This window comes from Lygodium microphyllum, chromosome 4 (genome assembly GCF_053477565.2).
Source record: "Lygodium microphyllum isolate KBCC chromosome 4, Lygodium_microphyllum_v1.1.10, whole genome shotgun sequence".
Lineage (NCBI taxonomy): Eukaryota > Viridiplantae > Streptophyta > Polypodiopsida > Schizaeales > Lygodiaceae > Lygodium > Lygodium microphyllum.
In genome coordinates, this window is record NC_141138.1 from 40998496 (window position 1) to 41021063 (window position 22568).

Below are 22568 nucleotides of genomic sequence, written 5' to 3' on the forward strand. Positions count from 1 at the left end.
CTTCTTCCATAATGCCATCCTCTTCATCTTCTTCAATGTTGCCCTAAATGTTTTTAGTCTCATTTTCCTCTTCTTCATCAATAAGTTCAAGGTCTTCTTCTTCTTCCATAATGCCATCCTCTTCATCTTCTTCAATGTTGCCCTAAATGTTTTTAGCCTCATTTTCCTCTTCTTCATAAGTGTAAAATTCCCTTCTCTTGAATAGTTTGATCCATTTACCAACTATGGGTATCTTAAATGGAGTTCCATCCAGCTCAGAAAGAGAGTATGTGGCATTATCATATGCACGAAACACAATATATGGACCAAAACACCTCTTGGAGACCTTTTTGATAGTACTGTTTGCCATTTGGCTTCTTTCACTCTCTTCACTATAAGCTCTATGTCTTTTGCTCCTATTTTTGATTGATGGATCCTGAGAGCCAGCAATTCTTCCATGCTCATCCCTTCTTCCAATGGCAAGATAGTACATGTAGTAGCCACTTCTTTAATTGGCATGATTGATTCCTACCCAAATATTAGCTCTAATGACATATATCCTATCATAGTACTAAGAGTATTTCACTCATCCCATAATGCATACTAAAGTAGCTAGGTCCACTCTTTAATTTTCCCCCTACATGCCCTTGCTAAGGCCTTGACAATTAGTGCATGTCCTCTTTCCTTTTTTCTATTCCCCTCTAGATTATTTGTTGAAGTTAGTGCAAGTTTGATCCCCAATCTAGGCTCTTCTCAGCATCAAGCTCTCCTCTATTATCAATGACCTTGCCCACACATCCATAACAATAAAATGCATCTTCCAAAAGGAACTTGCATGTAGCACTTGTGGCTTTAGTCCTCAAAGCTCTGACCTTAAACCTAATTTGTAGTAAGGTACTCATGAGCAAGAATAATATACTTCATCTACCATAAGCCTAGAGGCATGGTCACTAAATCCACAAACCATTTTTAATGCATAGAGAGAGGCTATGTAGGATTCAAACCATCACACTCTCTCACTGAAGTTTACATCTGACATGTGCTACAAGTTTCAACATAATGTAGGGCATAGTTATACATAACTTTCCACCAATACCTCTCCTTGATCTTTTCAAATGTGGTACATATATCTCTATGACCATCCCTTGTGCTTTCATGAAATTCACTCATAACCTGCACTACCTCTATTAATACAATTTGCAATGGGGGGTACCTCCTCTTCATTTAGGTTATTTCCAAAAAATCCCATGTTGTAGGAAATACCCATATACTTTTTTGTGTATCTTTTTGGACTCTAAATCTATTTACACTTCTTTTCTTGTCAAAGTGCTAATATTTTGTCCAATTTACCATTTGGCACCCATAGAGACTAGGATTACTAAGAAGTCCCAAGAAAAAAAATATAAAAGCATATTGCTAGGGGTGCCTTCACTCCTCCTAGGCTCTTCTAGAGGAGCATTAGGAGTGCCTTCACTCCTCATAGGTTGTTGAGAGAGAGAGAGAGAGAGAGAGAGAGAGAGAGAGAGAGAGAGAGAGAGAGAGAGAGAGAGAGAGAGAGAGAGAGAGAGAGAGAGAGAGAGAGAGAGAGAGAGAGAGAGAACTTTTTCACATATACACAAACTAAAAGATAGATTGATAGTGAGATATGTGTAATGAAAGTACAACTGGAATATATACATATTATTGCAAGCATATGATACAACCATAGCATTAGCATAAGTAAACTTCCAATATAAGTATATTACTTATCAGACTGGATACTAAACCATTTTGAAATTTTCCTTGAAAGTATTGGATCGAGTGTTCTGCTCAATCAAGGTAATGGTAATCCATTCTAGCTTTGTGTCCTTCATAATCTAGCACTCATCAAGCTTGAGTATAAATTTTAGAACACCATCTCATTCATCTGGGGTCACCTCAAATAATTGAATAGAGTATGATTGTAAGGCCTCCAAGCTATAAATATATTGTATAGCCGCAAGGAAGCATTTTCCTTCTCTAACAGATCTCCTTCCAAATTATCTACATTGCTAGCTGGTGGGATCCAAACATTGTGTATCTTCTAAGAGGCCATTATAACCATCTACAACAAAGCTCGCTAAAGATGTAATATCCCCGAATGAAGGCATATATTTAATCCAAGGATCTTTTGGATAAAAATTTTCATCAATCCATACATCTATATTCTTATTTCCTTGTGACCTACACAATTCTTAGGATACAAAAGGCATTTGACAAGGTTTGTTTTCTTAGATAGTGGCTCATAGTCACGCTCATGCTCAACGTGAAGGTGATATACCTCTCTCCTATACTTCTTTCATGATGAGCAGGGCATCACCTTGTGCATTTGTAATGTTGATTCCACCCCAACCATATCCATTTGTGATGTTTATTTGGCCCTTGCCATCCTTGTTGATTTCACACTAGCCTCTCCATTTGTGATGTTGATTCATCACAACTATCTCTATTGATTCCACACCAACCATCTCCATTTGTGAAAATGTTTCAGTCCCAATTATCCCTATTTGTATTGCTTGTGAAGTTTTTTTCAAAAAATAAGAGAGTATATATAGAATGTTTCAAAACATGATTTGGCATGCATAACTTAATGCTTCATGTTGTCTTTTGGCTCATCTTTTGATAAAAAGAACCTATGCAATTGATCCCAACCAATCTACATACAAGCTATCAAATTTTCAGCATCAGGCACTTAATTCCGAAATCTAATATCTAGACCCTTAATTTAGGCTAATTGACAACTTAGAGGCCATGGGCTAATTTTTTTATTTTATAAAAAATGTGAAAAGTTGATTTTTTTAATTTTTTGTCATTTTTAATGGTTTTTGGATTACCTCTCTCTCTATTGAGGTGGAATTTCTTATAAGGCCCAAACTTGAGTGCAAATCTCCCTTAATGATTATTGTATAAAAAATACTTTTTCAAATACTTTTCCTTTCTACTATCTTGACAATAGGGTCTAACTTTTCGATTGATTGTTATTATAGCAAGTAACACAAGGTAGAGTTGAGATTCCACCTTCTATTTTAGAGCTCAATTTTTTTTGGTACCAAAATTATGCATTTAATTAGTTATTTGTTAATTGATCTTGATGTTTTCCTTTATCTATCATTTTCAATGGGTTTTGATGATCACGATTTCGTATTGTAGTGTTCTTGCACCATTAATATATGATAGAGCAAACATTCCATCTTGTCTTTGGAAAATTAACTTATAGGTAAACTCTTCCTCCTTTATGCTTCTTAAATTCTTGCGTTGACTAGTTATTCTTGGTTAAGAGGGATTCATGTTTTAAACAATTCAGCCATTTTTTTCTCTCATATCTATCATTTTCAATAAAGAGACACCTAAACTTAGGTTGGTGTGACGGGAACATCACTTATATGTGCTACTTTCCTCATCTATCTCTAATGTCTCTTCATTTTGGGATCATCTTGCATATGTCAATTCTCTAGTATATCCCTTGTCTCGATTCTCCTTTATGCATTTGTCCATCTTCTAAAGCTTGCATGTCATTGAGTCAAGGCTTGTCCAGGTAAGAAGGATAAGCTCAAATGAATTATAGATTTTAGTTGAATAAAAAGAAATCACAACTTGTGAAGAGTGATCTTAGAAGTAAGATAAAGGAGATACAATACTTCTAAATATTAAATTGGAGAGTTTTGAGGTATTTTTGGATGGATCTAGGGTTAAGAGTAGGAGATACAACAAACAAAAATGTAGTAATTGGACATAATAACGATAGGGAATGGAGAGGGGGTTGGTATACATAGTTGAGAAGTTACTAGAACTGATTCATGAGTATGCAGATGGAGTGAGAAGAGCGATTCATAGACAACGAGGAGATCCACAAGGGGCTTGATCCTCCAAGTCTTGGGCACAACCCTTTTCTCCTTCACACACACACACACACACACACACACACACACTTTTCTCCTACACACACACACACACACACACACACAGAGTCAATTGCAAAGAAAAAAGCCCAAGCCTTATAGCTAAGGCTTTTTACAAAGCCTTAGCTAGGTCTCTCCTATCTAGTTTTTTTGAATCCCTGTCCTAGCTTTTCTAAATCTGTCTAATTGTCACTACAATCTCAACTCTTTTTTTCTTTGTGCAAGAAGGAGGTGAAGCTTTATTAAGTCTTGAGAATGATGACAACATTGATGATGGCGATGCAAATGATGATGACATTGCAAATGATGATGCAACTCACAATGGGGAGTGAAAGTTTAAGCTTTTTCTTTTAAATATTCAAACTATGGTTATTATATCCTCTCCCCCTTAGAGAAATCAAGATGTCCTAATCTTGAGAGAAATCTAGGGATATTATTTACATAGAGTTTCCTCATCAATCCAAGTAGCATTCTCTTCAAGACAATCCTTCCACTGGATGAGGCATTCTCTCAAAGTTCTACTTTTAAGGATAATCTCTTTTGCATTAGTATTCTCTCAGGTTGGATCTTAAGGACTCCTTGGCAATCAATCCAAAGAAAATGCACAGTTATTTAATCATCATTGAGGGCAACCATTCTTGTAGATCCTTGATCTTGGCAGGATTTACCATAATTCATCCTTCTAACACTATAAACCTAAGGCATTCAATTTTTTTTTTGAAGAATGTGCAATTCTTCATTTTAATATAAAGCTTGTGCATGCTCATTATTTCAAGCACAATGCAAAGTTCTGACTCATGTTTCTCATCTTTCTTTGGAAACATCAAAATTTTATCAAAAATTCAAGGATGAACTTATTAAGATATGATTAAAAAATGTCATGCATAAATCTATTAAAGATTGCAAGAGCATTGGTTGTCCAAAAGACACAACACTGAACTCATAATGGCCATACCCTGTATTAATGGTAGTTTTGAGGATACCTTCTTGTTTTATCTTATTTGATAGTATTGAAATCTCAGGTCAACCTTTGAAAATATATTTTCTTTTGAAGTCTATCACAAGTAACTCATCAATCCTAGGGACTAAATACTTGTTTCTAACTATGACCTAGTTTAGGCTATAGTAATCAATACTTGTTTCTAACTATGACCTAGTTTCATTTTTCTTTTTGTGAAATATGATTGTGGCTCCCCATCTATCCCTTATTCGATAATTTCATGAGTTATTCTTTCAACTCAATATCCTCAAGGATGGACATTTAGTAAGTCTTTTTACAATGACCTAGTTTCATTTTTCTTTTTGTGAAATATGATTGTGGCTCCCCATCTATCCCTTATTCGATAATTTCATGAGTTATTCTTTCAACTCAATATCCTCAAGGATGGACATTTAGTAAGTCTTTTTACAACTAGAGCAGCTCTTAGTACCAACTTAATCTCATGGTCAAAGTCTCTTTAAGATGGAAGTTCAATTAACTCTTCAAGAAAAACATATGCATACTTCTTCATTCAAGTAGGTCCCTTTTATGATTCCTTATCTTGACTAATTTTATCAAGTTTTGGTAAGTATACATGCAATCCTCTTCTTAGCCCTTGCACTATTCATGAAGCTTTGGTAAACTAGATTTTTTGGCTATACATCTTTACCTTGACTAATTACTTGATTTACTTCTAGGTTTGGGAATGAGACTTGGCCTCTTCCATAATGGATGGAGATTAGCTAGTCCATTCCTAAGAAGCACTCATAGATAGTAAGTTCATGACATGGAACCTTATGCTAGTGGGCTCATTGCCTAGATCAAAACCTATGCTCTTAGTTTGCTATGATGATACAACTTCCTTTTCATTTGCTAACTCTACCAAAAGTTTGGATGCTAGTAAAACCTTTATGCCAAATTTTTGTGTGCTCTTAGGAGAAATTAAGGGATGAGCACTTCCACTATCTATCAAAATCTGAAGGGTTTATCTAATGATCTGTAGATATTTGAATCACAAAGAACTAGCAATTCAGTCCCTTCTTATGGAGAGTGGCATAGACCATCCCTATTTTCATTTTAGCTTCCATTCTAGGCTCTTCTTCTCCTCCTTCTATGAGGGTCACTAGAACAACCTTTCCTCTTCCTCTTCCTTTGCCTTCTATATCTCTATTTTGGCCATAAAATTTCCCTTGTTTCTTAGTATTGGTTTAGTTTAGGACATTGCCTTTTATAGTGGCATCATTCATCATAGTGGAAATATCTTACTGCTGCTTCTTCAGTTTGATGGAGCAAAGATAGTAGTTCTGTTAACCTTGTCCCTCTTTCTTACACTAATGTTTTTCCCCTTGTGCTCCTTTTATGAAGGTAGGGGATCCTTTATTGGGTAATTCTTGATCCCAATATCTTTCATTGCTTGATTTCACTTATAAGCTAAGTGATTTAGCTCTTATCAAAGCATCCTAAAGATTTTTGAAATCATAGCTTCCAATTGAGCATCTAAGATGGGATCTAAACCTTGGTAGCTATTTTCCACCCAATGAGAAATATCCATGGGTGGGGCGTACTTATTGAGGGTCACAAATCGAAAGAAAGCTTCTAGGGCAACCCTAATTGATTGAGTTCCAAGAACTCATGAGTCTTCAAGGTATGATAGGAAGGTAAGTAGAATACCTCGAGATACCTCCCATAACCTCTAGAGTAGTACCAGCATACACAGTAGAGAGCGGTGAACCAAGCATGCTACATAACAACAAGATCCCAATATCTTTACACCACTCCTTTCACTAGAGACATGCTTTTCCCTTTAGTTTCAACTTAGTTAATATGGCTTGATTAGGAGTGCTTGTCCCTTTGGCTCAAAAACAATCCTCCATGGATTCAATCCAAACTTCGATATCTATGTCTACATCTTTACCCTTCCCATCAAATTTAGGGGATCTTATTTGTTTGAGAAGGGATTTCTTCTCATATACCTCAATAGGATGAATCTTCTCACATTTTAATGTGATTATTGATCTTACATAAGTAGAAGAAAAAGACACAACTTTTATTTAAGTTTTTTCTATAGCCAAGAGTTATTACATCATGATACGGATTCTATGGAAATTTGATGCATCAATAATGTGGTAGAATAGAGATTCAGTAAAAACTTATATTGGGAAGTAATGTTTGAATAACTTTCTTTACAGAGAATGGCCTAGAATAGTAGCTCTATCAACAAAAGTCACGCTAGTCACTTTATTACAAGTATAATGATCTAGATGAAATTTTCATGCCCCTACGAAATGAATAGAATTAATCCTAGATTCATTAAATATAAATATTTTGAAAGCTTTTAGTTTTTCCATTCATTGTACCATTTTAAGGTTAGTTTGAATATAGGGGAAGATGATTTTAATTGATGAAGCAATACATGCCATCCTGCACCAATACCTTTTGCAATACAATGGAGAAGGATCATAAAGTCAATCTAGGGTGTGCATAAATTGATCCCTCCTTTAAAAATCTAGAGAGTGCGTGGTGGAAGTAAAGTTGGCTTAGAAAACAATAAATGCTTCCAAGCTTCATCATTCTAATACAAATTCAACAAGCATTAGTGACAAAATGAATCATTAAGAATTTCTTTTCAACTAACTCTTGTCAAGTTTACCCCCAATGATCTATCTTTAGGATAAGTACATCCTATAACAAGACCAATTTATCCCCAAGTGATAAAACAATTAACTGATCTCACTTGAAAAACATGAACCAAAGCACTAGCAAGCAATCAAGGACTATCTTTTGCTTGGATTAGAATAGCTAACCCAATCTTTCTTGTCTAGCTTTGGCTCAATGTTTTTAAGTACATCTATGGTAATAATGGTCTAGCTCATTAAAAATTTATGAGAGCCATCTACTCGATGCATAAGATACTCTGAGGGTGTTTTTTCTTATAAGAGAGTTCTTCACCCAAGCCAAGATGTAAATAAGAAGAGACTCACCTGACAAAAAGCCACCAATTTGGTAGCATCCCTACTATATAGATAGTTTTTTTTTCAAGGTTTTTCCATTCCTAGCAAGCCCATCGAGACATGGAAAAATCTTTACAAGCATGTCAATAAGTCAATAAAGCTCAGTACAATGACTTGTGTAGTGGTCTTAATAGAAATCTGTATGTTATTAATGTAAAACTTGAACATTAACAACATGGGACCATAACATAATCACAAAATTGTAATCATGTTATTGTGGTCCTTGGTAAGGACACCCTTTGTCATATTTAGTATAACTATCCTTGTTTATATTGGGCATAAATATACTACAAATATATATGATTGTGATGAGTCTAGTTCTCAAATAGACTAGAGAGGGACCTATAGTGTTTAACCAATTATCTAACTTCGATAACATCATCAAAATTTTATTGCTTGAGGACTTAACAAGAAGGGGGTACTAATTGTACCTTGTATCACCCATGTTTCATACATTTCCTTGCCACTTGATCTTAGTTAGCTGTTGCTAGTTCCAATCAATGTTGAGGTTATCTAGTTTTGAGGGTGTTGTACCCATGGGGCTAGTAGGTGCTTGCACAACACAACTAACTTTGATCCTAGTTCATGGGGATTCGTAGTGATTCCATGCCCATTCCAACCAATACTCTACCACCCATTTCACCTAAGGCAAAGTCGCATTGTATCATTATCCTAGCCTATCATCTAATCTCGATTTTATTATTGGAAGGTTAGCTGACTAATCACATCCATCCATTTGTGGGATGCACTCATCTAATGTCATTTGTATAATTGGAAAGTTAGCCTATTAATTAGATCGACCCATTTGTAGATGGGTGCAAACACCCATCCACTTTTCCTCAACACGAGCTCAACACACACATAAACTTTAGTTATAGAAACAAGGCATGCTACCACATTGTGCAACACATAAATGTATCTTCATTGTATATCTTATTTGTATCCTTTTACATAAGATTAATTTCCACCTTCCTAACTCATGTCATTAGAACAATTCAACGGATTCTTTAAAATATGTTTACTAAAATTTAATTCAGAATTCTCTTTCCAAGCATAAATCTCTATGAAGTTGATAAATTGCCATCAAGTTTCCATTTGCTTTCTAGGATCTAGTCATCCAACACTCATAGGTGTCATGCTTGAGAGTTTTACATCTCAATTTACGGGAAATACCACAAATTACTAGCTAGAGTCCCACTACCTACTCGCATGCCATAGGAGAGGATATCATTACCATGTTGGCCTTGCCTACCACTTGACCAAATCAACTAAAGTCCCAAATTTCTTATTTAGTTATGGCCTTAACTAGTGGCATATAGCAGAGGGCCTTGCGGGTGTGCCCATTGTCAAATTTTTTAAATCTAACCACTAAGCTATGGTGTGATGTTATAGTTTATCTGGAAGGTTGAATAAGTCAACATCCATGGTTTTAAGTACCTTACTCCAAGTAGCATTTCTTTCCAAATTTATCCTATCCTTTTTCTTTAAAAAAGGGCCTATGCAAGCAACTTCTAACTTATCATAATTTGGTCTATTATCCTTATCTTCAATCTTTTTCAATGAATATACTCTATGAGTAGTATTATCAAGGGTTATAGGGATCGATGATGGTATCCCTTGTTAATTCACAAATGTTTCATTATTCTATGGATTTGGTAATTATATGCAATGAGCATTTCCTTGATTCGATGAGTCCAAGGATTTAGGCTAAATCTTAATATCTTTCTCTTTTTGTCTAGCATACTGGATTATAAGTTCAATCCCTCTTTAAATCTTATTACTCCTCATGCTTTATAATAATTATAGTGGATTAACTACTTATTTGATGTTCTTTAGACTCATAAATAGTGACAACTTTTAAGTAATATTTCTCCCCTTTATGATCATTTCTCGCTTGACATGTCATATAGGTGTTTTTCATCGGTAATAAGAGGGGCTACTCTCCTCCTAAGCTCTAATCTTTATTCATAACTATAACAAACTTGTTTGGGTTACTTATGATGGCCTTTTTGGTGCCCCTTAATAAGGGAATACAACACCTCTTGACCTCCATTGGTAGACCTGGTGCCCTTCATGAAATATTTTATTGTTGTTACGGGTTGACCTACTCCTTTTCCCTATGTAACTTACAAGCATCCAATGAAGGTTTCTTGTCCCTTAGTGGTTTTTTACTCCATGTTTGTTAGAATTTCCCTTTAGGGCATATGCTAATACAATGCTACATTGACAAGGTGGTGTAGGTTCCAAAAAAATTTACCCATTATTAACTTGAGTTAAGTGGTCTACTTAGCCTAGAAATGTGTGGATATCTTTCTTTTTGGGAAAGAAGAGTTTATTATAGAAAATTAAAGACAAAAGTGCTCTCTCTCGCTCTCTCTCTCTCTCTCTCTCTCTCTCTCTCTCTCTCTCTCTCTCTCTCTCTCTCTCTCTCTCTCTCTCTCTCTCTCTCTCTCTCTCTCTCTCTCTCTCTCTCTCTTATATGCAAAAAAAGGGCAATGGTCTTTCATTTGATAGTGCACCCTTGTTATCTAGACATGTCAAACACAATGTCTAAGACAATATATGTGTCACTCATAAGATATGCTTTTCCACTTTGCAAAATTTCCATAATTATTAAATCAATATGTCTCTTGTTTCTTTGTTGTTGCACAATTTCCTTAATTTTTCAATTATCATGTTTTTTAATAAAAATCTTGGGATAGGTTACATGCTTGTGTGTTTCCCTATTACAACAAAACTTTGATGTGTGGCAATGAGTAGCACATAAAAAATCTTTGTTTTTCATAGGTGATAGTCCTTATATGCATGTTTATATCACAAGTAAGTAGTCTTTGAGAAGTTTGACATAAAGACTAGAATAGTTGTAGAAGCCTTTATAAAGTGTTAATGGAAAATAATCTATTGACAATGGTAACTCTTAATGAGAATTACCTATTCTTCATATTAAGGATGCTCCATAAAAAGCACTAGATCAAAGTTTGCCAAAATACCAAACACAAGATCAAAATCACAATGTCAAACTTCAAGTCTTTATCTCAAAAACCTCCTATGTTATGGATGGGCTATTTGGGCATTGTTTTTCGAAATGTTGAAATGATTTGTCCTTAATTACTCAAAAACGTGTAAGAAAGAATATACTAGAGCTAGTAATTTTAGTGCAGAGCATTATTTTACACAATGCATCCCAATAATGTTCGAAAGGATCTCATATAAAGTGGTAGAACATAAATGATAAAAGGGGAGTGCTTAGATCTTGAAATTGTTTTGACCTCATAGCTTTCTTTCATATTCATACTATTCAAGAAAATATGGACACAGTTGGATTTACACTAAGGTGAGGATAAAGCTACTTTGAGGGTGGATTTTTCTTTTTCTGCAAATGGGTGTTTATGAAGAGGGCTAGGTTAACTCGAGGGGTTTCCTGTGACACATTAAGGGACTTAGAAAGGCCTATTGCATAAGCAATTTATTGTTATCAAATCATGAGATGAGATGGGAGGTAGGCATGAAGGTATACTTAGTTAGCATGCGAGGCATATGCAACCCATCCAGACAACAAGGTGCCTAGAGTAACTAGAAAGAGTTGTTGATGTAGGGTAGGAATGGCTTATGAATGGACCGCCATGAGAGGGGGGGTCCTCACATGGAAGTGCTCTCTCTCTCTCTCTCTCTCTCTCTCTCTCTCTCATATTCATAGAGGGGGATCTTGTATGCTCACGACTCATCTTGTACTATGAATTGGACCCTAAAGAGACCTAGAACGAGAGAGAATTAAGGAGCTAACGGAGGGGGGCGAATACCTCCTTCATAAGATAGAAATAGTTGTGAACTACATACATGCATAGATATATATATATATATATATATATATAAGGTATTCGTATTAGCACGCAAAGGGTGTTAATCCCAGCCGTCGCCTCTAAGGTACTGGGACAAGCAAGAGGATTCCATAAAGACGGAAAAGAGGCCTCCCTTACAAGGACGGAAAAGTCAAGTTTTGTCCCTCCCCTTTGATCCTCGAATATCTCCTCCCCTCCTCTTTTCCCTGCTAAAGCCCTTCATGCCTTTGCCTCATAGCACCTCCCTTCAATAGCATTTTCATAATTGCATTATGATTGACACCTTGAGAATCCTATTCCTTTCCCCGTATGTGAAAGGTTTCTTTTGTATCTTGTAGGGTATTTTATACGAGCATTATCTAAAGTGATGGAGCAATATATATATATGTGTGTGTGTGTGTGTGTATGTATTGCCCTCTCATCCCTTGATGTAAGGTTTCACCCACAAAAGACTAGACACACATTTTGAATTGCATCCACAAAGCTTGGTCTTGCCGACATCCGGTCCAAAAAGGTTTCCATGGTACCCCCCATTTTCATCATTACACTCCATTGCACACATTTTGGTTAAAGTGGCACAAAGAAGGGATGGTGGACCAAAAACCTTGGAGATGTGACCATACAGGCATGTTTCTGTACAAAGCTACTCCCCCTTAACATGGCCCTATATGCAATACAAGCAAAGTTAGTTGTTGGACTCTATTGACATGACATACTTTCAAACGATAAACAAGAATACCTACCAATTCAATGGATCTTTTGGCTCCTTCGGATCTCTCTCTCTCTCTCTCTCTCTCTCTCTCTCTCTCTCTCTCTCTCTCTCTCTCTCTCTCTCTCTCTCTCTCTCTCTCTCTCTCTCTCTCTCTCTCTCTCTCTCTCTCTCTCGCTCTCGTATATGCATATGCAAAAATACATTTGTATGCACTCTATAAAAATCTCAATAGTCTTTTATGCTACTCCCCAACTAGTAATTTATACAACCATATGACACATATGATTCATTCTTTATTGGCTTCTCCCTCCTCCACCAAGTAGTAATTGATGAGTGTTTCCCAAAAAATATTGTTCCTAACTTATTCTTTTGGTTACATATATTAAACCATAGGAAATGTACATGTGTGTGTGTGTGTGTGTGTGTGTGTGTGTGTGGACAGCTATTGAAACTACATGCATTGGATGGTTGTGATGATGCCTATATTTCTCTAAATTGCACGAAAGATTCTCAAATCAAGCTTTTTATCCATGTTGAAGCTATGGTATTAAATCATATTGATGTTGAACAACTCAAGTTCTTTCAACATTTGAATACCCTTACACAAGTAGCATTACGTATATGCCAAACACTTTTTCCATATCATACAAGATCAAGTAGACCCTATTTCATAGGCTCTAAAAAAAAGATGAGGAACTTAAAAGAAATACGCTTTTTACAGGTTGTATGTACTTAACCAAGATAGTAATATTGTGATTTCCAAGTTTGAGATTAAAATTTTCATTTCATGTATATTACACAAATGGCGCCACATAAAAGAGCATTATCAACCCCCATAATGTGAAGGAAAATGTTACTTTGAAGATCAACAAAAGTTCTCTCTCAAATTCTTTCCCCACCCTTGTAAAGGCATAATTTGGAAGCATATCATATCACCATCATAGATCCACTTTTCTATAAGTGTGACTTCATACACCTCTTTGAAACTCCACCTCTGCTTTATTTTTTTAATTACTTTGAATGCTAATGTACAAAGTTCACTTTTTTACTCAAGTAGATTGCCAGATGGTTTGATGGAAAAAATGTATATGAGGTAATTCAAATAGACCTAGAGGGAAGGGATGCATATGTGGGTGTATATATAAATGTGCATATATGTGCATATCAATGTATGCATGTGTACATGGACATATATATGTATGCAAAATGTTCTTGTTTGTAGTGATCTATGTGTGTACATGCATACATATATATGCATCCATGCATATACATGTATGTTTTATGTATGTATGTTCTTGCACATGTAACATATTTATGTATTTATATATGTATAAACCCTCACATATGTGCACACCCACAAGTTGACATACACATACATACACACATGCCATATGTCTATTTCTACCTATGCTTGTATGTGTGCACGTGCATACACACACATACATAGAGACACACAGATATGCATACACATATCTATATCTATTAAGCACATGCATATTAGAGGCATGTGTGATGTGTAAGAGAAAGAGAGATATTGGTCATTTATGATCTAAATTCATTGAGTCCTAGTAAGATGAGGATCTTGTATTCCCTAGGGTACTTGTTTATCTCGCCAATGTAAAGATACTTTCATCATACTCTCCACATGTTAGAAGATGTTAAATATGAAGATTATCTTTAAATTGTAAGTGATTAATAATAGAATCCTAAAAAATTTCTTTCGTATAAAGATGATTTATCATCATGACTTGCACTCAAGCTTTGGCAATACACAATGATGTTTGGTGTAAGAATCCCTAGATTCTTACGTTTCTTTGAAAAGATTCTTTCGACAAGATCCAGCATTCTCCAACATGCCATTTCTCAACAAACTTTAGGTTGATGCGTCATATGCAATTTTATGAGAACAATGCATGGAATCTTTTCTTGGATATACAAAATTGTTGTGTATGCATACATGAGAATATATACGAATATAAGGAAGATAAGGTGATCATGATAATGATGAATGTGTTCATTGGACAAGGGAAGATTCTAACATCATGGCAATGGAAGGGGGAGCCATAATTCTCCCAAAAAGAATGAGCATTACAAATTTAAACAAAAAGTCAAGATAGTTTTTCACTATGTAGGAGATAGTGAAGAGCAAAATAGACATGGGTGGTTAACTATGTTGAAACCACATAGCATGTGTGTTTATATATCTTGTGTTCCCTATATATGTATACTTTTTGTAACTCCACCAGAGAATAAAACCCCTTCTATTGCATAGATGGTGCTGTATTATATATTCCAAATTGAAGTCCCTAAGAAAAAATATAGATTGAAGGTGATGGTTATATATACACATATGCACACCATGCACATATGCTACACACAAACATACACATCATGTTTGTGTGTGTGTGTGTGTGTGCGCGCACGTGTGTGTGTGTGTGTGTTTGTTTGTTTATGTGCATGCATGTGTACGTGTGTGCACATGTGCATAAACATGTAAGACCATTCAAATGGTAGAAGTTAATTTATTCAACATAAACATGCTTTAGTACACACCCTTCAAATTATGGATAACGATTACCACAACCATTTGATGCATGCAATTTCAATATCTATCAACCATCTTCTCTCTCTCTCTCTCTCTCTCTCTCTCTCTCTCTCTCTCTCTCTCTCTCTCTCTCTCTCTCTCTCTCTCTCTCTCTCTCTCTCTCTCTCTCTCTCTCTCTCTCTCTCTCTCTCTCTCTCTCTCTCTCTCTCTCTCTCTCTCTCTCTCTCTCTCTCTCTCTCTCTCTCTCTCTCATATAACACACACACACACACACACACACACACACACACACATGCATCCCTAGCTATATGCATATATGCATACAACATGCATACACATACACATACATGTATGTGCATGCATGCATATATACAAGTGTACATGCACAAAGTCTCGCATATATGCATGCCTTTACATTAGAATGTGTGTGAATGAGTATATTTACTTATGCTAAAAACATCATAGTGGCTATGTTTATACACATAAATTTGGCTATATTATTATGTATACCATTTGAGCATCATGGAATGATCATATTATGTTTTAGCTATTTAGATCATCTGGGTGATTTGGGTGAAAGGGAGGAAATATACTTGTTGAATAATAAGCAAGTTCACTAAAAGGAGTTTTACATCTAGAGTCACTTAAAATATACATCTAGAAGGGATGTTTGGAGGGAATTACTTTTTTTAATTCTAGGGGTGTGTACATAGTAAAAAGTTGTACATGAGCATGCTACCTAACACTTAGAAATCCTTAGAGGGTATTATAAATAAAAAATAAACACAAATTTGGCCACATAGAGCTCCCATTCAATCACACGACTAGATTGTTTTACCAAGGTTTTTAGTAGCATCTAGTCTATGAAGTTTCTAATGTGAAATCAAGATGTGGGGTGATTTGATATTATGTATATGGAATTAATAGCAATGAAAAGCAAGAGGGGTGATTTTATTAGCTAACAATGTGAAGGAAAAAGGAAAAGGCCGCAACACACGTTATTTCAAGGAAAAAGAAGGTAGAGCCATTATAACACCACACATACAATACAATCAACGTTGATATTGGTGCCCCAACATGACAATTAAATTGAATTAAGACATATAGGCAACATAAAACACAAGCCATCAAGAGTTATGTTGCATCCTCTTAGAAGTAATTCTTACATTGTACATAAAAGGGGATATTTTGAATGAATGAATCCATGGATATTGTATCGTTTCTCAACAACAACACCTGAAGAAAATATCAATTCCATATGTAAGTACCGTCATTTATCCCAACTCCTCAGCTTGTAAGTACAAATGATGGTGGATGCATTATCTCGTAATTATTTTCTTTGAAAAAGACTTGTAGATGTTATGGATCTACAAACCAATCTCTCTCTCTCTCTCTCTCTCTCTCTCTCTCTCTCTCTCTCTCTCTCTCTCTCTCTCTCTCTCTCTCTCTCTCTCTCTCTCTCTCTCTCTCTCTCTCTCTCTCTCTCTCTCTCTCTCTCTCTCTCTCTCTCTCTCATATTGTAACACACACACACACACACACACACACACACACACACACAAAAAAAAACAAAACACCATGTATCATTTTCAATACAACAACTTAGATGCACAAAAATTAAATATATGTTATACCTTAAAATATCCCATGTGTTATATGGTTGCAAAAATTAATGAAGTACATTTAAAGTGGAGTTTGATTTGAAATTGTAAAACAATATTCTCACAAAGGCTTAATGCTTTCCTTATAAGGGTTTCGAATCTCTTCAAATTATTTGAGTTGTCCTCAACTGAAACATATTTAATACTCCACGTAATTCCAAGAAGGGGCAAAGTTTTTGACATGCATCATTTTGAGACGGTTATTGTGGTGGAAGCATGAACTAGTGATGTGAAATCACTTTAGAAAAATGCAAAAATTTACCTTTTGTTCATGATCTCATGATTCTAACTTTTATTCCTATTTGCTTCCAAGGTACATTCTACTATGAAGAGGTAGATTATGAGGTGGGCATGTTAAGTTTCTACTTTGCTAGGTATTAGTTTTGATATACATTGATGGGATGCAAGTGCATTACCCCACATTATAATTATGCCTATGCATTGCAACTTGGACAAGATGATGCTTATGCAAACATACCATATCTTAGTCTCTCTATGAGCATGGCACAGTTGTGATTGCTAGAGGCACTGTGTTAGGGGCAAAGGTGGCTTGTGGAAGCAACAAAGGTGCGATGGCATATTTCACTTTTTTTTGCAAGGAGGGGTCCCAAGGACTCAAGGCTGTTGTTGGAACATGAAAGGAGAGAATATTTGGGGGAGTTTGTGGTGGGGTCATTGTTGAAAAGCTTTGCTTATGGATTCAGCCTCTGGGATTCTAGGCAAGGAGGATGCTTTTTACGAGGAAATGGGTGTTATCCTTTTGGGAAAATGTGGAAGAGTGGCTTATACTACTTTGACAAGGCCAAGGTCTCTTCTTCTACTCTTTGAAAGCACAAGTGCCAAAAGCTCTAGGAAGGTGCATATAGATGTCATAGAATCCACATAGTAATAATAGGCTTGAGGAGTTGGAAAGAGGGCCTTAGTAGATCTATCCAAAAGGGAGGGGAATTATTAGACAATCAAGAGCTAGAGTTTGTAGAGGGACGAGCTATGGCTATGTCATTGGAAAAGCATTGGTGATGATGGGATATGGAGGTGGACACAAGTGCCACATATACAAGCACCCTCTTCAAAGTTGATAGCATCTTCTTCTTTCTTCAACAAGTGGTTTTGGTAAGGGGTGCATCTTCTTCTTCCTCTTCATTTTGCCACTGCACTTGGGCATCTTTTGAGTCAGCTTCTTCCTCCTGATCTAATTGGGGCTGCCCCTTACAAGCTACTAGAGTTTCTTTATTTGTATGCTTCCTTATTTTGTTGCTCTCACCATGTGCTGCTTTCTTCTTCTTGATTTTGCATCAGAGGGTTAAGGTGTATCTTCTTCTACTTCTACTTCTTCTTCTTCTTCTTTAAGCTACTACCTTTTATTCTTTTTGTTATTTCTTCTGCTTCTTCTCCTCCTCCTATCATGAAGGGGTGCTAGCTGGTTTTGAGTGTATAGGAAGCAAGGGGGGGATAATTAGAAGACACCTGACAGACAGGCGATAATATCATGGGAAGGAACACTATACTGTCATCAGATCTGACGCTCGGCCCTGCCGCAGTCTCATCGGGGAACCTCCATCATCATCATCACCACTATCATCATCAGCTCGTGCCTGACCTGCACGCCCTTGAGCTTTACCACAAAGCCCTCGAAGACGAGCGCCAGAAGATACAAGCCTTCGAGAGAGAGCTCCCGTTCTGCATGCAGCTGCTAGACGATGGTAAGCAAGCCCAGCCTGTCGTATTATCATAATAGAGCACTATGCCCCTTCCCTACTATATTATTATGAATTATTAGGTCAAAAACCTTGCTCGGCCATGCCCTTAATCGTCTCGGCGGCATCTCACTGTCATGATTTCATGTATGACGAGCTCTCTGCTCTCCTCGCTATGATTTTATGTATCATGATCAGCCTGTATTAATAATTAGTCGCTCTGGTCGTAAATCCTGGATAATAAGCCTGATTCCATGTCGGTCGGGACTAGACGCAGGAGGAATTATAACAAAACCTCGCAGTAATTAAGTGCCTGATTATCATCATACGTCATAGTGACACTTCACAGTGTCTGTCTGAGTATCATTATACTTCATAAGAACACTTCACAGTCATTAAGTGTGTGATTTAATATCCGAGCTCGACGGTCGATTATCAGGATCTGCAAGGGAGAAGGCTCCACGGATGCGAATTTTTTGTAAAGAAAATGTGTGTGGAATGAGCTGCTCTAGTTGATTTGGATTTCCTTAACACTGACACTAAATGACGGTGATCATGATTATGACTGCGAAACCCTAATTATGATCATGTGATCAGCCATCGAAGCTTCGAGAGAGCAGCTGGCGGACCGGTTGACGTGCAAGCTTAGCAGCAGCAGCAGCGGCGTCACTAGTGCGTCTCATCAGCAGCCTCGCTTCAACCTGTGCGCCAGCTTCGACGCGACGAATTATACTAGCAATTCTCATCACAATGCGAGGACTAGCCTCCCTGATCACTTCCTCGCCCTCAAGCGAATCAAAGGAGAGCCGCCTCATGCCACACCCCGTGCCGCCTTGCATCAACTCGCAGAAGAAGAAGAACCCAGTATTAATATACCGTCCTTCACCCCATGGCTCGGCCTCAAGCACAAGACCCACTTGCATTGCCCTAAGGTACGTACCCATTTTAGGTGAGTACTTAATTTTTTTTGTAATCAACTAGCTCGTCTGCACTCGGTAGATGTAGTGTGGCACCATCATAGGTGCTTAAGATATATTGCCTTAGAAGAAGTAGATAGATAAATGTAAAAACTTTGAGACCAACAATGCTTCTTTGGGTACTCCCCGTCTCTGTCCCAAAACCCCCTTTGCAACTCTAAACACATTATAAGTTCCTCCCAACATCATGCAATTCGCACATAAGTGCTCACATGATACACAAAAGAGTTCAATTTATTTGCCTTTTTACCATTTTAAATTTATATTGCAGTCCCAAATGTTCAAACGGTTTATCAACTGATACAACCATCCAATGTCATCAATAGCAAAGCTTGACTACATATACACGATGTCCCACATTTCTATATAGGGAATTATCTAAGATTGATTGTATCTACTCAAACTAGTGTTGATGATCAAACTAATTGGTCATGCCTTACATATTAACTTAAAGTGGATTGAGACTTATTGCAAATCATGCATACACTTTCAACCTTGTAAATCACAATGCATGAGCCCTTTCCTAAGCCCATGACTAATTGTGTATGCCATGTTCTCAATAATTGGCATTAATAGGGACTAGTTATAAGTTTATAGTATGTGGCCCAATCACAATTTAAATTTTTCTAGAACTAATCAATGCAACCTTATGTTTTAAACTTTATTACATGCTATCAGATGCCTCAAGTATTTAAATGTGATTGTTATATAAAAGCAAACATGTACATGCAGTGCTCACTTTCTAATCTCGAGTGTGTTTGAAATCTTTCAACTATTGCAGGACAAAAACCAACTAATTAAGAGTTCTTATGACACTGTTGAAAGAACCACCAATGCTTGCTGTAATGTTGAATCTCAACAACCAATTAAAGAAAGTCATTTTAGCCTTCAAGAAGATGTTGCAACCAAGATTTTGTTACCAAAAGATCAAAGCACCCAAACTATGGGGATGATGCATCTTTCGAATCATCATGCAGTTTTAGGTAATGAAACAACAAGACCAAGCAATGGAAAGCTAAACACCCAAACCTCATCACCATCATCATTAACACCAGGTGCACAAAGAAAACCAAGAAGATGCTGGTCTCCTGAGCTCCATCAACTTTTTCTTAATGCACTACACCAACTAGGAGGATGCCAAGGTAAGAATATGTTTTCCCTAGAACGGAAAAGTTATTGTTTTCCTCCTTTCATTAACAGAAGGCGCATTGGCTAACTCATGTATTAATGTACATCAAATTAAATTTTTATCAAATAAATGAGACAAGTGCCTAACTAGTAAATTCTTCTTCTTATGAACAACTATGGATAACAGTTGCTACACCAAAGCAAATTAGGGAGTTGATGAATGTTCAAGGGCTTACCAATGATGAAGTAAAGAGTCATCTTCAGGTGAGAGTGTTCAGAGTTTAAGATTTTGTGTGTATCATGCATAGAAACCTTCAAAGAAGTATTTGTACATAACATAATATTAAAATTATCACAATGATAACTTGACCAACTACTCACCAGCTAGTCCTTTTGCACTTTGAATCAAAATAGATAGTTTGACACATATGCATCATAAGCCTACAATGAAGTAACTATAGCTTGTCATGAACAAATGGAATCAAGGAAAAACTTTGAAGAAACCCCAAGGTCAAGGATCTATTGATACATTTATCTTAGTATTACATGGCTAATTATATGTACTTTTTAATTAAGTGTGTCTTATGTCATGTTATAATATCTTAGATAGTGGCAATATAATCTTAGTAGCCAATGTAAAGCTTTAACTAATGGCATGTTATTTTTGCACCAATTTATTACTTCATAATTAGCATCATGAGAATTAGTTTTATTCTTCATTTGATACTTCTAACTCACAAGTTTACATCTATGATGACCCCATTACTTAGGATTTAGACTTGACTAGTTGCAAGTCTTTCCTAATATTTTATAAGTTGAATGCTATGTGGATACATTTTGACTTTATTAGTTAGCTTAATATGATTTCTTAATTATTTTCTAATGTAGTGTAATGTGGGTTTTATTTTCTAGAAATTTCGGCTACATATGCGAAGGCCTAGCTTGGCTTCACAAGGAGATGCTAACCAACAAGGAGCACACCATCTTCTTGTGTTTGGTCATATATGGATGCCTCAATCATCTTCTTCTACATCATCACCATATGGTAGCTATAATGTGAGTTCACATGCACCCAACAATTCCACAACTACTCTAGAACTATGTACATTTAATGATGCTGAAGTGAGTCCACGGCCTTTGCATTCTCGTTGTCAACAACCTAAGATATCATGTCAACAAGAGATGGAACAAGATGAAGGAGATGATGGAGCTTTGTTGAAGGCAAGGAGGCCCACTCAACTACATGTACAAGGGAAAGAACTAGAGGTTGAGTCAGAGAATTTAGAAGAGGACCAAGTGGATGAGGAAGAGGATCAAGATGATAATGATGATGGTATAGGTGACAATGATACAAGATCTTCAAAGGAAATCGACTTAAGGATTGGGTATACCCACACCATAGAAGAGAGACCATGACAAGTTATTGGAGAAAGATGGACTTGTGTAATTGGTTTTTTCTCTACCTTAATAAATCCAAGCACTTGACCTTAGATATATCACCCTATAATTGCACACGGCTTCTAATACACAATTGCATAATGCATGCTTCCACATGCCAAGAAAGAGGAAAGACACTATTTTGTAGTTTATATAGTGAATGTGATCTAATTAGCTTCATGTCACATGATGTAATCAAGTATCGGCTAATATTACATGGCTGATTTGAAAATATGTATACATTATGTATAGATTCTTGAAGAAATGAATGGTCATAATTGATGAATCCCTTATAACTCCTTCTTTTACCCTTTTTTTTGGCAAAACATTCATTATAGTATATCAATCATTAATCCTTTCTCAATTTATGGAAGCCAAAATTTATAAATATACATAATTGGCATAGCTATTTTTTAGCCCTAAATTATTCTCAATTATATGTTGAAATAAAGGGAAAACTACAAGATGCTAAGAATTTGAGGAAAAGTGCAATTGTGTTGTTATCATGATATTTGATAAGAGAATGTTATAAGTATTTGCATTATCGACCAAGGGAAATCAATGTATAGGTATCCTATCATGTGAGTAGGTGTAGGATATAATTTGTATGAGCTATGGATATAGAGGCCTCATAGAGGGCTACATCTGTATACATTATTCCTATAAAGAGGCGTTACATGTGAAGC

At 36.3% G+C, this 22568-nt stretch overlaps 1 protein-coding gene across 2 annotated transcripts; it reads left to right on the top strand.

Moving 5' to 3' along the window:
- The first annotated feature begins 17469 nt into the window (after positions 1 to 17469).
- On the top strand, positions 17470 to 22169 carry LOC148036965 (transcription factor HHO2-like). 2 transcript variants are annotated; one of them, XM_087675918.1, is made up of 6 exons: positions 17470 to 18346; positions 18938 to 19272; positions 20099 to 20459; positions 20633 to 20709; positions 21358 to 21501; positions 21610 to 22169. In XM_087675918.1, the coding sequence occupies exons 1-6, from the start codon at positions 18133 to 18135 to the stop codon at positions 21859 to 21861; spliced, it is 1383 nt and encodes a 460-aa protein (XP_087532044.1). In that variant the 5' UTR covers positions 17470 to 18132; the 3' UTR covers positions 21862 to 22169. The 2 variants fall into 2 exon arrangements, with proteins under 2 accessions (XP_087532044.1, XP_087532043.1); XM_087675917.1 differs by having other exon boundaries at positions 17480 to 18346; positions 21358 to 22169.
- Positions 22170 to 22568: the final 399 nt, after the last annotated feature.

Coding starts and splice junctions, on each gene's coding strand:
- LOC148036965 (XM_087675917.1), top strand. CDS start 18,133: ATGGGAAGGAACACTATACTGTCATCAGATCTGACGCTCGGCCCTGCC. Junction 20,460..20,632: donor CCAACTAGGAGGATGCCAAG/GTAAGAATATGT, acceptor TATGGATAACAG/TTGCTACACCAAAGCAAATT. Junction 20,710..21,357: donor AAGTAAAGAGTCATCTTCAG/GTGAGAGTGTTC, acceptor TTTATTTTCTAG/AAATTTCGGCTACATATGCG.